The sequence below is a fragment of the Pagrus pagrus genome, assembly GCF_965226575.1.
Source record: "Pagrus pagrus genome assembly, chromosome: 3".
NCBI classification, from domain to species: Eukaryota; Metazoa; Chordata; class Actinopteri; order Spariformes; family Sparidae; genus Pagrus; species Pagrus pagrus.
The window spans coordinates 7,820,642-7,835,842 of NC_140187.1; the positions used below are offsets into that span (position 1 = coordinate 7,820,642).

The 15,201-nt window shown below is 41.8% G+C and overlaps 1 protein-coding gene across 9 annotated transcripts in view; it reads left to right on the forward strand.

Annotated features, from left to right (window-relative positions):
- The window catches only part of eif4g3a (eukaryotic translation initiation factor 4 gamma, 3a), a 59,622-nt gene that overhangs the window by 20,174 nt on the left and 24,247 nt on the right, over nucleotides 1-15,201 (forward strand). For 3 of the 9 annotated variants that reach the window (XM_084349674.1, XM_084349675.1, XM_084349680.1), the window contains 7 exons: nucleotides 3,360-3,380; nucleotides 7,666-7,845; nucleotides 8,990-9,101; nucleotides 9,255-9,415; nucleotides 10,594-10,728; nucleotides 11,913-12,135; nucleotides 13,978-14,754. In XM_084349674.1, the coding sequence (XP_084205800.1) occupies nucleotides 3,360-3,380; nucleotides 7,666-7,845; nucleotides 8,990-9,101; nucleotides 9,255-9,415; nucleotides 10,594-10,728; nucleotides 11,913-12,135; nucleotides 13,978-14,754 (1,609 nt within the window). The remainder of the gene's footprint in view (nucleotides 1-3,359; nucleotides 3,381-7,665; nucleotides 7,846-8,989; nucleotides 9,102-9,254; nucleotides 9,416-10,593; nucleotides 10,729-11,912; nucleotides 12,136-13,977; nucleotides 14,755-15,201) is intronic. The other 6 variants (XM_084349677.1, XM_084349676.1, XM_084349678.1 and 3 more) reach the window with 5 other exon arrangements.

Genomic DNA, 15,201 nt, shown 5'->3' on the forward strand with positions numbered 1-15,201 from the left:
GCAGGAGCAGAAAGGACTGGCTGCACCCATTGTTGTTCTGCTATAGAAGGAAAAAACGCTCTGGCTTGTGTGTATTTCTTTAAACCAATCACAATCATCTTGGGCGGTGCAAACAGTAGGAAGCACAGTATGCAGTAATGGTGGTCCTGCAAAATGGTGTCGGCTTGTTTAGGTAGAACATTTGAATGTGTGGAGGTGAGCCCTGGCATTAAAATGGCTAAATACATGCACAAGAAGTGGTTAGAGCTGCTAGCTGCTTTAGGTTTGTACCATTAGTGACCAGGTTATGGTTAGGGTAATGTGTCATTTTTAGCATGTAGGTTTCTAGCTCAGACGTTTTGCTGCTGTTTCACCATTCAATTGGTTCAGCCATAGGGAATATATAGCCCGGTCTTACAGTGTTGTAAGCCAGTGACGTCAAGTTGAGTGTTAAATTTCAGATTTTGCACTGGGTTCAGCTAGTTGTATATTAAAACTTTAATATAATATTAAAATAGTAAAACTTTCTTTTAGTGATTATAATGCAGAAAAAGATGCTTGGGATACGTTTTAATTATTAAATGAAATGAAGTTTCATTTTTCAAGTGTCATTTTAAACAATAAAGTTTATTGTTAACCTGCAAAATATCCCACCTCCGTTACATATCTCTGTTGCAAGGGTTTGATAATCACATTTAGTTCATAATTCACATTTTTACTTTGATATGTATATGGGTTTTAATTACACAGCATTTAACATAACAAAACATTGATCTTCATTACAGTTAAACAAAGAGAAAAGATTTAGTCTGTGTATATATGTAAACCAAAACGTTAAAGTATATTTAATGTAATATATGCCCTAATACTTGACAGCATCTCTGAAAAATTAGGAGAATCATCCTCTAAGGATGAAATGACAATCTTAGCAGAAGAGTATGTTGTAAGATGTTTGCTTATCTAAAAGGATAAAGGCGTTCTCCTAGTGGCTGACAGCAGCTTGTCATCTAAACATCATCAATTTGATATTTGAAAGTGACTCTTTTTAAAGCATCAGTGTTGCTGGCCTCCGATTTATAGGCGTTATATACAATCAGACTAGCGCTGGAGGATATTTTGCTGTGTTAAAGATGACTTTATGCCAAAAAACAGAAATAGGGACAATTATTTCCATGCTTGTGTGACTCAGTCTGTCAGACTCATGAGACCATAGTCTCATTTGTTTCTAGTAATTACACCAAGGTACTACTAATTAAATTGGCTGTTTCATTGTTTTTTTGCGGTGAAAACTTTATGATCTAGATTTCCTCACAACCACATCTACAAACTAAACTCCACAGGGACACAGACGCCTCTAAGAAATAGTCCTGAGATGCTGATTATTCTGTTTTCTAAAACACAAAATTCAGATTTTCTAAGATAAAGTTGATCACACGAGCAGTGTGTTATTAATGGGAGTTTGAAGCAGGCAGCCAGCGCAGAAGAAAAAATCTTTTCGTTTCAGAATCAAAATCGTGACAGGAATTTTTAAATGGAAAATGTGCTCCAGGGACAAACAAGACCAAGTGATAAGTGATAGTAGTCAGTTGTCAGGTAGGCTGTAGTCCAGGACAGAGTCAGGAACTGGAACTGTGTGTGTGTGTGTGTGTGTCTGTGGCTGACACTTGTGTAGATTACACTCTGGATCCTGTTCGGCAGTTGACTCCAGTGTCATCAGATTATGAAGGGCATGTTAATGTGTTTTTTGTCTGGTAGCGCAGTGTTTCTGATGTTTTGTGTATTACCTGGTGGAGTCTTAGCCACATCTGCCTCCTGACATTCAGCCCACGTGACTTCCTGTTATGTTTATTGATTTCACACTGTAATGATTCACACAGCTGTCGACTTTTAAGACTGATGTGTTATTCACACCTCAGGTTGCCAAGATCACCCCGTGTAACTTGTTGTCTAACGTGCTCACCTTCTGGACCCTTCTGTGTGGACACATTTTTAACAGACTATTAATAGAATGGTGTCATAGTGTGTCGGGTGTGTTTGCCGACATTAGTGTCTACACACATACACACACACTCACACACATACAAGTGCATGCTCTGGCTGTCACAAACCGGCGCTGGGATCCTCTTGTGCCACCACGGAAGTGGAGTCGGAAAGCAGATGAAGGGGAACAGTGGCCTTTTATACTAGTGGAGAAAACAGCCATTGTCCCCCTGAAACACACTCGATGCACAGCAAAGGCTACATAGAGATCAGAAAATGAATTCATTTGGCCAAAAACATAAGTCTGTCTCCAAACAAGGATCATCATTATTATGTTTTCCTCCTCCACTTATCAGTGTAACTGACTACTTTGGGTTTGAAACACAGCTTTTGTGTGTATGTGTGTGAACCAAAAGGTCAAAACCAGTGGAGATGACGATGACGATGGAGTTGACGCTTAAACAAACAACTGTTGTTTCCTCCAGAGAACTGTTCAGAGCGTAAATAACTCTATTAATCTGAGTTTTACCCCTGAGTGTGTCCTTTGAGATGCTTGGGACAGTGGAAATGTCACACAGTCGAAAGATCTTAATATATACTGTGCATTTAGGTCAGCATTTCCACCTTTGAACCACTAGACAATTAAATTAATTGACAAATCCTTCCAGCTCGGATTCACACTGCATCATGATGCTAGAAAAAAGACGAGATAAAGACTATTTCATAAAGGTTGAAGTGGTTCGAGTAGAGTAAAGATCAGTCATCAGCCTGAGTTTAGTGTGTGTGTATTACAAAATAATCCACATCTCCCAAGAGCACAAAAAGTTTCCACCAAAAGCAGAGATTTATTTCATCTCTATGATTCAGCTGGACTATCAGGGCAGTGAAGTGACACCTATCAGCTCCTTAAGATTGAAGGATGTCTGTAACTCTCCCTGTTCAGCCCTCAGCATTCATCCCCGTGGCTAAGTCATTGTCGTAGGTGACAGCCAGTTCTCAATGGGGCTGGAAAAAGCTAAATTGGCAAAGGTAGACTGGCACACAGGCTGCACACTTGGAGAAAGGAAATACCTCTTGAAGTGCGTGTTTGGGGGAGAAAGTCCCATGTGCACGCGGAAATGTGTGCCGCGAGTAAAAATGCTGATGTGACTTTAAAGCTTTTTTCCGCTCTACCACCCACTCAATGATAAATCAGCTCTCACTATGAGGTTCTTTGCTATTGTATGAGTTATTTCAGTCAATCAAAGCAGCTTAGGAAAAGGTACTGTGTCAGGTATATGGAAATAATTGGGTAGTTTCCTGTCTTGATGTGTGTGGGTGAGCGATTGCCTGCTTGTTTCTTGTATTGAGGCTTCAGTCTCCCATTGGCTTTTCTCTCTTTCCTGCTTTCAATACTCAAGGGAGGATTCAGGCCCATCCAGGTAACACTTCCCTCTGTGTCTCTGCAGACCTGCATGGCATGATGAGGATCACCTTGAAATGATCCCACCCCTCCTAACTTTTACCCCTGCACACCCCCCTCATTTTCACCACAGTGTATGCTCAGTAGAGAGGTCTTTAATCATCATTGCATCCCCATGTCTTCTCTCTTTATCTTAAGAGGATCATTACTGGACCTTTTAGTTTGTAGTTTTGTCATTTTTTTGTTCCATTCATTACTCATCTTTAGTTAGCTTGCACAATTTAATGAACAGCATGCAGAATGAAAGATACTGTATATTGCTCCCCAAGATAAGTGGTTTTTAAGTTCCCTTTTTTTGTCTGTTTGAAAAAGTCTACCACCTGTTGGAAATATGCAGTGGTGGCAGACGTATTCACATCCATTACTTAAAGGTGCAAGATGTAGGATTTGGCCTCGTTTCTGTCGGGTTTAATGAAGTGTGTTCTAGATGAATTAACGGGGCAAATAACTTCTGTTTAGTAAAGAAAGCAGATGTAAGAATATTTCTTTTTCTGACATTTTGTTATTTTACTTTAAAAAAAAACAGAGCACTTGTGGAACGTGGCGAATTTGCTGCACACAAACATCTCCTAGCTGAAGCTACAGGGTGCAGACTTTTGCCTCCTTAGGTACAAAGTGGTATTAGAAGACAGGATGGGTCAGGCTAGCTGGTTAGCATGCTAACTTCAGTGGACATCGCTGCAACACAACACACAGACGTCTTTGACATAATTTCAATACTGTTGTTTCTTGATATTCTGTTGATAATTTGAGTAAATCTTTGAATGTTTTAAACATTCTGCATCCAAACCTTACTTTAGTTAAAATGTGTATTGCCAGCAAAATGTAATGAAATTATCAAAAGGACATATTATATAATAAAATTACTATTATAACGGATGTTTTTGGATTAATAATACTGCTGCATAAAAGGTGCAGTATGTAAGAATTTTGTTTGAAAACATCCAAACCTTATCACCAGAATGGGAAGGAAAGGAACAGTTTTGACATTAAGACCTCTATATATTGTGTTGCAAGGCATGTTTAGCATCCTAACCAGCAAGTCCTGCCTGTCCAGGTCCAAAACTCTAGTGCTGGCAATGAAAAAACCCAACAGTCCCCTGGTACTCCGAGCTCACAGTCTGAACTGCTAGCTACACGGCTAACCAAGCTTACTAGCTACCAGCAGCTACAGTTTGCAGCGGTTACTCAGGTGATATGAATTCAACAGGTGGCCATTTCTTACATATTGCACCTTTTTATTGTGTATGTTGTATTTAACTGTAGATGTTTTAAGGTTGAGCTTATTTTAACCACTTCATTTACTGTTGGGTAGTTTTATCTACAGCAATGCATCATATTCTAGAAGATCATCATATGTTTGCAGCGTTGCTGTCCTGTGATTGCATCTCTAAAAAAAGTCAACTTTTCATGACTTCAGAAACACAGCCTGTTTTCGTCCTTCTGGTGATGCATCTTCATGTTAATCCAAGAGGGTTTAAAAGAGTTTATTTAGCTTAAGAGGGAGAATTTTCTCAACACATGAAGGAACACATTATCCTTCAGTTTAATAGAAAAATTCAAAAGCATCAAATTTGGGGATACAGAGTTTTCACTTGGCAGAAAGCGTGTTAAAAATTGTAATCTGAAAAGTAATTAAAGCTGTCAGACAAATGTAGTGGAGTAACAAGTGTAGTGATACTCAAGTAAAGTACACCTATCACTGTACTTAAGTATAAGTAAGTATACTCCGTTGCATTCGACCACTGGAAATGTGTAATTTTGGATATTATTTTGTAGATGCCCACTGGAAATACCTGTGGTTTCAGTGTTGTTGCAGAAACCACATATTGTTTTCAGTGATTGTTTCAAGCACTGTTTTTGTAGACAGGGTTTAAAAGTTGTTTTGTCTGTTGACTCACATTTCTTGCTTTGCCAGCAATTACACCGAGACCATCTTCGGGTAGCTGCTAATGAACAGTTTCCTGGTTGTTTCCCAGATTTCCACAGGGCTTTTTACAATAAAAACCGTTGAACCTGATTTATTATGGTAAAGGTGATTTCCCTCATGGGTATTTTTAGGGTTTTACAGCATTGTTTATTCTGCTCTCCTTCACTGGAGCACTCTGTGACTGTGGTTGGGTATCCCAGCTTGAGCTCGGGGTGTTTGGAAGTCAGACACAGCTGTTGATAGTGGTCTTTCTTCAGGGCCCGTCTAAACACAAAGCCCATCCAATATTGAACTTTGGACAAACGGCTTTATAGAAGTCATTGTAGCTGCAGTGGCTACGGGTAAGTTTTGTGCGCTCTGCGATTCATGAGAAAAGGCCATATTGCTGCCCGTTGAAAAGGGGCCATGCTGTGTGTCACACAGTCAGAACAAGGTTGGCCAGGCTGCTCGGGCACAAAAAGAGGTATTTGAAGTCTTTCAGCAGTCCAAGAGTTTTTATTTATTACAGCTGTGGAGTCTGGTGTAGCTTTTTCACAGTGCGGACAGACTGGCCAAAATAAGAAAAAGAAAGAGCTCAAATGTTGGAAAACATAAAAAAACAAGAAGTAATGAAATTTACACTTTGGCTAATCCTTTTTAACCGTATCCGTAACCTCTGTTCTTTGTCTTTTAAAAACACTCCAGAGTTGTTGCTTATCCAACCACAGGAAAAATTGATTAACAAGCGTCTCAGAGATTCTCCTTCTAGTTAAAAGTAGTTAAAGATCCCCTCCACACATACAAAAAAGTTCTCTAACGTGGTTTTTGCAGGAAAAGAAGGTATAATTACAACATTAAAATCCTTAAAATGGCATCTGTTCCTTCTCCCTCATTAAAAGAATCCTGGATCTATGATTATGCAATTATATTTCATTTAAAATGTTTACCTGCTTCACAGGCACACAGACCCCTCACTTCTCAGTGGTGTGCACTGAAGGCAGTATAAAAATGTGCATGCTGAATATTGGCTTCCAAACCAATTGTGATGACACAAATCATGCTCGTGGGTCGGCCTCTTTCAAATGAGATTTTTAATGAGCACACAAAAATTTACACCTTCATCAATGTTTGTGAAAACAGCCTTTTACTGTCAAGTTCTGCTTTTGTCTTTTAATAGCACTATACTGTGCGTTTAGGCAAGGCAAGATCATTGATATACCATATTGTATTGATATACCCATATTACCACCTTGGAAATACATTAAAAACTGGAATGGCACTCAGTAGAGCGCATACCTTCACCAAGGCCCATAAATATCATCTCATGGATACCTGCCACCTAAATACACCTACTTTTTGTCATCACGATCCATGTTTTAAGAAATGAAAAGAAATGAAAATGCTGCAACGATAAAGAAAGCACCAAAAGTTGATGGGGTCTGTTCTGGGCTGGGATCCATCCCATCCAAGTTTTGTGGTCCGATCAGTAGTTTTTGTGTAATCCTCCTGACAAACCAACAAACAAACCAGTGACAACAACACCTCTTTGGCGGAGGTAATACGACATTAAGAATTTGATTTAAACAAAGAAAAAATTTGCAAAGAAATAGCTCAAGATCAAAAGAAATATTCTGAATATTCAGATCAAGATACCACAAAGGTTCTGTACCCAGACTCCAGTCAGTCAGTGAAACCTTTCCAAACCTAAAACTAAATGATCCACCGCTTTGTATACATTTGTATATGAACCCTGTAAAGGACGTTGGCTGTGAAGGTTTTGAATGCCAGGAGGAATTGAGACGTTTCGCTCTTTAGTCCACTGATTACATGCCATGGATTTCTATTTCGGACATAAATTGCTCATTCATGCTTTTACAGCTGCTGATTAGATGTTTTGTAGGAGGAAAAATTTAGGACCAAAGTGTCCAAAAAGTGATGTCAATCATCTGATTCCTAATATTGCCCACCAGTTACAATATAAAATCCAGATATTAGAGGTGTTTAGTGAAGCAATCCGTGGAGGAGATTGTGGGGTGATTATAGATGGATTTGAAAGAAGAATATGATTGTGCATGTCTGCCTGTAAATCATTCTGTCTTCCATCCCTCTGATTGTTTTTTTTATGTAACGGTCTGAATGGTCTGCAGCAATTTTTCAAGCTGCTGATAAACACCAGGGCTGTCTGTCTGTCTGTCTGTCTGTCTTCTCACTGTGAGAAATGTGTCGGTCATACAGTGAAGACATCCAAAAACCGTCACTTGGTTTGTATGTTAGTTAAAGCGTGGCGACATGCCGAAAAGAGATAGTACTCAATGTCTTTTGTTGTTGCTTTCAGTTTTTCCAGCGGACTCAGATGCAGACTGCGAGGCCCACCATCCCTACGAACACACCCTCCATACGGCCCGGCTCGCAGACCCCAACAGCGGCTGTCTACCCAACTAACCAACCAATCATGATGACCATGGCACCCATGCCTTTCCCTTCTCCACAGGCTGCACAGTACTACATCCCACAGGTGACACACACTCAACTCAAGTTGTTGTTCTGTACCTCAGTTTAGTTGTGTGAGCACGTAAGTTTGAATTTATTAAAATGAGCACAGATTCTGAAAATCTGAATTAGGCTTTGTCCTTGTTTCAAGTTAAGCAAAAGTATTTTAATTTCAGAATTTCTTCAGCAGTTGTTGATTACTGAGAAAGCTGCAGCTGCTACTGGTTAGATTTAACTGATTAAAGAAATAATCGGTTGGCTTATCTTAGCATAAAGACTGGAAACAGAGGAACGGCTAGACTCCAGAAAGTTTCGACACCATTCCATGAAATAGTCCAGAACGAAACATTACATAACAACCCCCGCAAAACAATGTTTGCGCTTCAATTTTTGCACAAATATAATGATGCCTGGAATTTAACTTCAGTCCAGCAGCAAAGTTGCTGCATTTGGTACCTCTCCTCCAATATCACGGCAGACTGGCAGGATAGGAGCATGGGTTGCTAATGTTAGCCTATAAAGCACTGTTAGCGACCAGGTAATGAGTCGGTGTTGTTTTTATATTTGACCACTTGATTGATAGCTTGAAATTGTGAACAAATATCGAGCATTCATACTTTTCTATCTCCATCAAATAAATTGCAAATTGGATTGTGATACCACCAGGATTGTCACAGTAACGCAAGAGAAATCACCACAGCTGAAGACGGCATATTGCAAAATGTCCGTTTGCGTCTGTTTACATTAAAGCCATGACAACTAATGATGTTCAAGGATTTTGAAGAGGTAGATTTCAACCACTTACCCTTGCAACTCCGTTCTGAGGGGCAAGGGGCCGATTAAAAACATGGGGTAGGGGTAAAAATTGGAAATGGGATTGAGCCCCGGTTTTGACCTGTTCTTGTTTTCTTCTTGTGCTGAAAGACCTCAAAGAAATGCTCTGTGATTGCAGCTGGTGCTCGTTAGATTTGACAGATTCGTAGAAATGCAGTTTAAACACTGATGTAGGCATCTAAAATCTCACAGACAGACAATTAAAACCTCTTCAATAAAATCCAATTGTTCAAATAAACACTGCCAATTGTGTGCAGTTTTTAATTGTTTTCACAGTATCTGCCTCGTCTCACTGATGATGTGTTAATCTGTCTCTCTGCCCTCTTTACTCGCAGTATCGTCACAGTACGCCCTACGTGGGACCTCCTCAGCAGTATTCTGTTCAGCCTCCAGGGTCTGGAACCTTCTATCCTGGTCCAGGGCCGGGGGAGTACCCTGCCCCATATCGTGAGTCATTAATTGAATGCAGACACACATGTTGTACTGCTCCAGCACCCAAAACACATTTAAAATCTGATTTCGCCATACAGTAGCACAATCTATCAGGCTTGTGTATCAGTGTTTTTTCCTGACACGTGTTTTCTTCTTTATTATTTTCAGACCCCCTCAGGTACCACCCACCTGTCTCGCCCTCTGTTCCTGCTCCCGTTCCCACAGCCGGCCCGCCCTACTACCCAGGACAGACTGTGTACCCCCCCTCACCCCCCATCATAGTGCCTACACCACAGCAACCTCCACCAGCCAAGCGTGAGAAGAAAACAGTGAGTATCTTAGTAGTTTCATGGAAGCTTGCAAAGTGAAAGTAAATGTAAATCACCTTTAACACCCGTGTAGTGGCAATTTTCATCAGTTGTCAAAAATTTAGAGCTTCAATTTAAGAACTTCCCTTTCACATTGGCTTGAAAGTTGAACTTCACCGTTCAGTTTTGACCTTGAAAACAACAGCTTACAAAACAGTCTCACCTCAAAGTGAAGTTAGAAACTGTTTGCAGCTTTCCATCATATCATGCAATATAATCTTTATCAGCAGATGGACTTTGCCCACTTATTCCAGTTGAGAGTAACAGGATCAGTTTTCCCTTCTTTGAAATATGTTTTTATTGCATTAAATGTGAATTACTTTATAAATTGAATAGAAAGGTAAAGATTTGATTTAGCTTTAAATTCTCCTGCATAAGCGTGTAATGATTATATTTTGTTGTCTCTATGATCTCTAGTGAAATACTTTTCACATAATATTTATAACATTAATGAGCTAGTAATACTAACTCAGATTATTTATTGTTTACATAACTGAATAAACAAGCTGTTCTCAGAGGAAAATAAGGTCCGATGAAATTGTGCTGTTTATTCAGTCATGAAAACAAAGAGAGTTTGTTTATTTAGTTTGTTTATTTAGTAATCAATGAAAATCTTTCTCCTCTGAGTCTGATTTCTTCCCCAAAGTTACAAAGTACACCTTTAAGTGTCAGTGACCTGTTCGCTTACCCACCGATGGGATATTCAACATGACATTATACTCCACATTAAATTGAAATTGACATGTTTCCTTACAGGGAGTTTAATCGTTCAATATAAGGTTTGTTTATTTAATAAATTAATCAGAGAACGCTGACACTACATCAGTTTTACTGTTTTAAAAACTCTGCAAAAATGCTTGGCCCAAAACCAGTCATATGACTTTACATTTGCTAATTTTGTTGCCTTTGAGCTGACACTGCAGCGCTTTCATCTTGCTTGTGAACACACCAATATTGTTTTGAGTACAGTGCTCACTTGAGGACACACTTCAGGGCACAACAGATGTTTTATTCCAAACTTAGACCCACCTCCTGTTGGTCTATAACTCTGCTGACGAACGACTTACACAAAATATGGCTGAGGCTTGGTCGCTCTAAGACTTGGGCGCTTTAGTGAGGTCTGTTTTTTTGTGCCATTGTCCTCCCAGATCCGTATCCGTGACCCCAATCAGGGTGGCAGGGATATCACAGAGGAGATCATGGCAGGGGGTTCAGGGAGCAGGAATTCAACGCCTCCTGTCGGTCGCCCCTCCTCTACCCCTACACCCCCACAGGTATGGCTCCCTCAACATCCGCCGCTCACCTGTAGTAGTTACACTTGAGGTAGAGTAGCATTAAGAGCAGCTGATCAGACTACAGCATCACCCAAGTAGAGGAGGAGGCGTCTCATGTTGCTCGGTAGCTCTGCTCTTTAATCCTTTCTGCTCTCCACCATGTGTGTGACAGACAGGACACGGCCTCGGTGTCCTTGGTAATTCACTCTGCCATCTTACCCTCTCATAAGAAATTCATGGTGGCTTTCAGTCCTGAACATGGCTGTAGTTTATTGCTCAGGACTTACATTTAGAAAAGAATGACATCATATGAAAAGACGTTTTGTTAGTAGTTTCTTAATAAATAATCTTGAGTGTTTTTTTTATTTAAGAATATTAAACAACTCGTCCTTTTTGTTGACATGACGTACGACATGTTTGAACATCTATGACTTATTAAAACCACTTAATGCCTAATTTTCTCACAACACTTAATCTTCTTCACAGCTGTTTTAAATACTTACTCCCTTCCTATCACTCTTTCTATTCACTCACAATCTTCTACAGTAGATGCATATGTACTGTGTTTCTCCTTCTCCTTCTACAGAATCCATTCAAATAATGTTGTCTATCCCTTCTGTTCTCAAAAAAAATATTTGTATTTTAGTGCAAATGCATTGCCAAGATGTTAACAATGACAGTGCCGCTGTTACTGGCATTGCAGCTCTTAATCAGAGGGATAGAATGGAAAGCAGCAGGGCTCTGGGTCGTGGTATTGATGCTGAAACAATTGATCTAACGCCATTGGCACTTTTAAATGAATGAACCGTCCAGAGCCCAAATAAGACTGCTTTCCTGGATTCTGAAGAAGGACATCGTGACTTCTTTCTCCCTGTGTCCTTCTGTGGATGTTAACAGTGTCTTTCCTCTCTTTCTCTGTCTCTTTGTGCCCCTTTTGATTTTATTTCTTTCTATCTGCCCCCTTTCCCTCTGCATTGCTCTGAGCCGTTCCCTTTCTCCTGCCATTCCTCCCACATTGATCTTCATCCTCTGTCTCATCCTCCATTGCTGTCCTCTTAATCTACCCACACCCCATTGGACTCCTTATTTCTGCTTAATCTTGCATTTGGGTTTGTTTGTTTATTTTTTGTGTGCGTGCTTGCCTACATCTCTGTGCCTATCTCTCTGGTTTTCTGTGTTGCTAGTTTTTATGGCCGCACCCTCATTATCCTCACATTTTCTACCTCAAATCGCAGCAGCTGAGCAGCAGCCAGACTCCAGAGCAGCAGCAGCCGCAGCAGTCGCAGCCTCCTCAGCCACAACAGGCCCATCCTGGAGGCTACGCAGTGGAGCCGCCACAGCCACCACAGCCCCAACAGCCACAGCAGCCGCTGACAACTGGGGCTTCAGACACCAAACCAGGGCCAGGTCTGCACCAACATCCCCTTTTTTTTTTTTCAGAAGATATCCACTCCTAACAAGCAGGGGTCCCACACTTAACAGTTTAACCAGTTACTACTCTGTCATTACCTCGTATGGCAGGAAGTCCCCCCTTATGTGGAGCAGTAACCCTGAACTGAGAAAACTTTTAATTAACAGGGAACATGAATCCAAGCAAGGCAGTGATGTGAGATACCTCACTCGGTTTTCTCTGGTGTTACCCTGGTAACAAAAAATTCTCTTCTCTGGTTGTGCTCAGACTGCCAGCCCAAAAACAGATATTAGGCATATCTACAGATTGATTTTAGGAAGTCTGCACTGCAAAAAACAAAACAAAAACCACATTTGAAGATGGTTTGAAATACGACCTAAATGCAATTTCCACAGATGCGTCTCAGTCCGGAGGCTCTGGCCGCTCATAATCACATTACAAAGTGTCTTTTGTGTCACTCACAACGCGACAGACGATGACGACATCAAATCCAGAATGACGGAAGTGCACCAGAGCAGCTAAACTGAATCCATGCGCTCACGAGTTGCATGCTCCAGAACCCATACCACCTTGCCCCAGCAGGCAAGCCCTCCTTTTGGGCTAGCACACAGTTAACATGAACCCACACTCAGGACTGATTGTGCCAGTGAAGTCATCATGTCCAGGTGATAAAACCGAATAAATGTGTGAAGGGATGTCCAACAAGCAGCGGGCATTCACAGAAATGCCCCTGTGGTTGCACCCCTGGTGAACTAAGCCCGCAGGCTCTCCAATAGCTACAGACCACAACTCTCAAAAGCCACCACCACCCATTTTGACACGCAAAGGCGAGCCAGAGCCTTCCCTGTGTGAGAAGGGGGCCAAGATACAACAAGCTGGTCACTCTTCCTAAATCCATTAGTCCTGTCCAAATAGATGCATAAGGCTCTTACAGGACAGAGTGAATTAAGAAGCCTTTCACTCCCCCTGCAAGAGGCGCTGGGTGACATCTCCGGCACGGGGTGGCTGGAAGAAGATTAGCTAACATTAGGCACGGGCTTGGGCAGAACATCACCTTCCCAATTTCAAGGGAAAGCTGCATTATCAGAAAGGCAAGGGTCCACTTTTGAGGCGACTGATGTGGTGGTCCAGTATCCTCACTGGCCCGGCGCATGTGTACTCAAAAGACTTGAAGTCTACCGGCGATGCCTCCCGCCCTGAGATGGTTACCACAAATTTAGCCTAGCTGCCGCTGTTCCCCTCAAAGGATGCCGTGGTGGCCATAGCTAGCTTAAATCCTTGATTGCTAGCAGCAGTAACAGACACACAGCTCACCTCAATGGGCTAGCTTGCTCTGTAAGGGGTTAGAATCAAGCGTGACCATCCTGTGTCAGGATTTGGATTTCTTTTCATCTCGTCTCATCTCATCTCTGAGCAGATACTGAGCAGGTTTGAAAAAGAAAAGATTCCTGAACATTTTAAGTATCCGTTTCTTTTTCCAAGAAGAGGCTGCACACTGAATGCTTTCACTTTCATTTCACTCACAAATCAGAGTGTCGTGTCAGCAGCTGGAACAGTTTAGCCAACAGTACTTAACATTATTTTTGGAACCAGTTTTATTACTAAGAAGCTTCAGACTGCATTTCTAAAGTGGTAATCTCCATGCAAATATTATTTTTACATAGTGACCTGTTTCTTTACTTGCTATCTGAAGATATTGTGTCATGAAGAACAATAAAAAAGTGCCTTAGTTAACATGCTTCAGAGAAACATTTACAGCTATTTAAAGAAACTGGCAAACACAGCATATGATATTACCCTTGATGACTGAATATTTTATCTCCTCCTCATCCTTCCAGATGATACGCCAAAACTGGAGCCAGTTGTCCAGAAGTCTTCCTCGCCTGGACTCGTGCAGCCTGAAGCCCCTGTGGAGAGACTCGAGGCCAACACTCCTGTAACCGAGCCCTGTTCTACTGTTGAACCAGAGCTTCCCTTTCCTGCCTCGATGACAGCCCCCGCCACTCTCCCTCTGTCAGTGGCCAACAAAAGTGAACGTCCCTCAGCCAGGGAGTCCGCTGCTTCAGCCTCTTCTCCCTCCCCCTCAGTCGGGGAGCCCAAACCTTCTTTGGCGCCGCCTCAGACTCCCAACACAGACAAGCCTCTTTCAGACGCCCCTAGAACTCTGGCTGCGTCGCCAGCACCGGCTCCGAAGGCTTTGAACGGCCTTGCAGACTCTGTGACCGAGCTCGACGCCCCGGCTCACGAGCCTTCTCTTCTGTCCTCAGCTGCACTCCAGCCCCAGGCCTCTGCTCCTGCTTATAGAGAGGCCTCCTCCTCTGAAACTTTGCCCTCTGATGTGAGGCCAGAGGTGCCCATTGCTGCTGCGCTCGCCCCCATGGCACCTGTGGCTGTAGTGCCAGTCACCCTGACCTCAAGCCCCGCCCCAGCTCTGCCACTTATGCTCCCCCCTGGCCTTCCGCCTCTGGTGCAGGCCACAACAGAGGACGGCGAGCTGAGCAAGCCCTTAGACACTAAAGACCTCCCCAGAGTAGGGACAGAGGCACATGGAGGCATTACTGACAGCAAAACAGAGTCCCAGCAACAAGCACTCACAGGGAAGAGTCCCACTACAGGTACTGAATCTGTTCATTTCAACTATAAAATCTATCGTAGCCTCGACAAAAATGTTTCAACCTTTTTTTCAGTGACACTAAAGCTAAAACTAAAACACTTTTATCATGGTATTATGGCTTATTAGCAAAATTAAGTGCCTCTATTGGGCACTAGGGAGTTTTATGAACACCCACATAGCACTCATTACAAATAATCTCTAATCATGCACTGTGCTGACACAGTTGGTTCCCTCACAAAGAGCATGGTCACAGTTATATTCTTTCAGAAAACATTGAGAATTAATGACACGCGTTTTAAATACATTTAAGACTATTTCCCTTTCAAAAAGGGACGCATCAAGCATGTTGAACTTTGCAGTACTCCTTCTCCATTCATAGTCAGATTCAGTAAACCATTTTTAGCTCATGTGCTTTGTTTTCCCTCTATTGAGACAGCATTGACATACA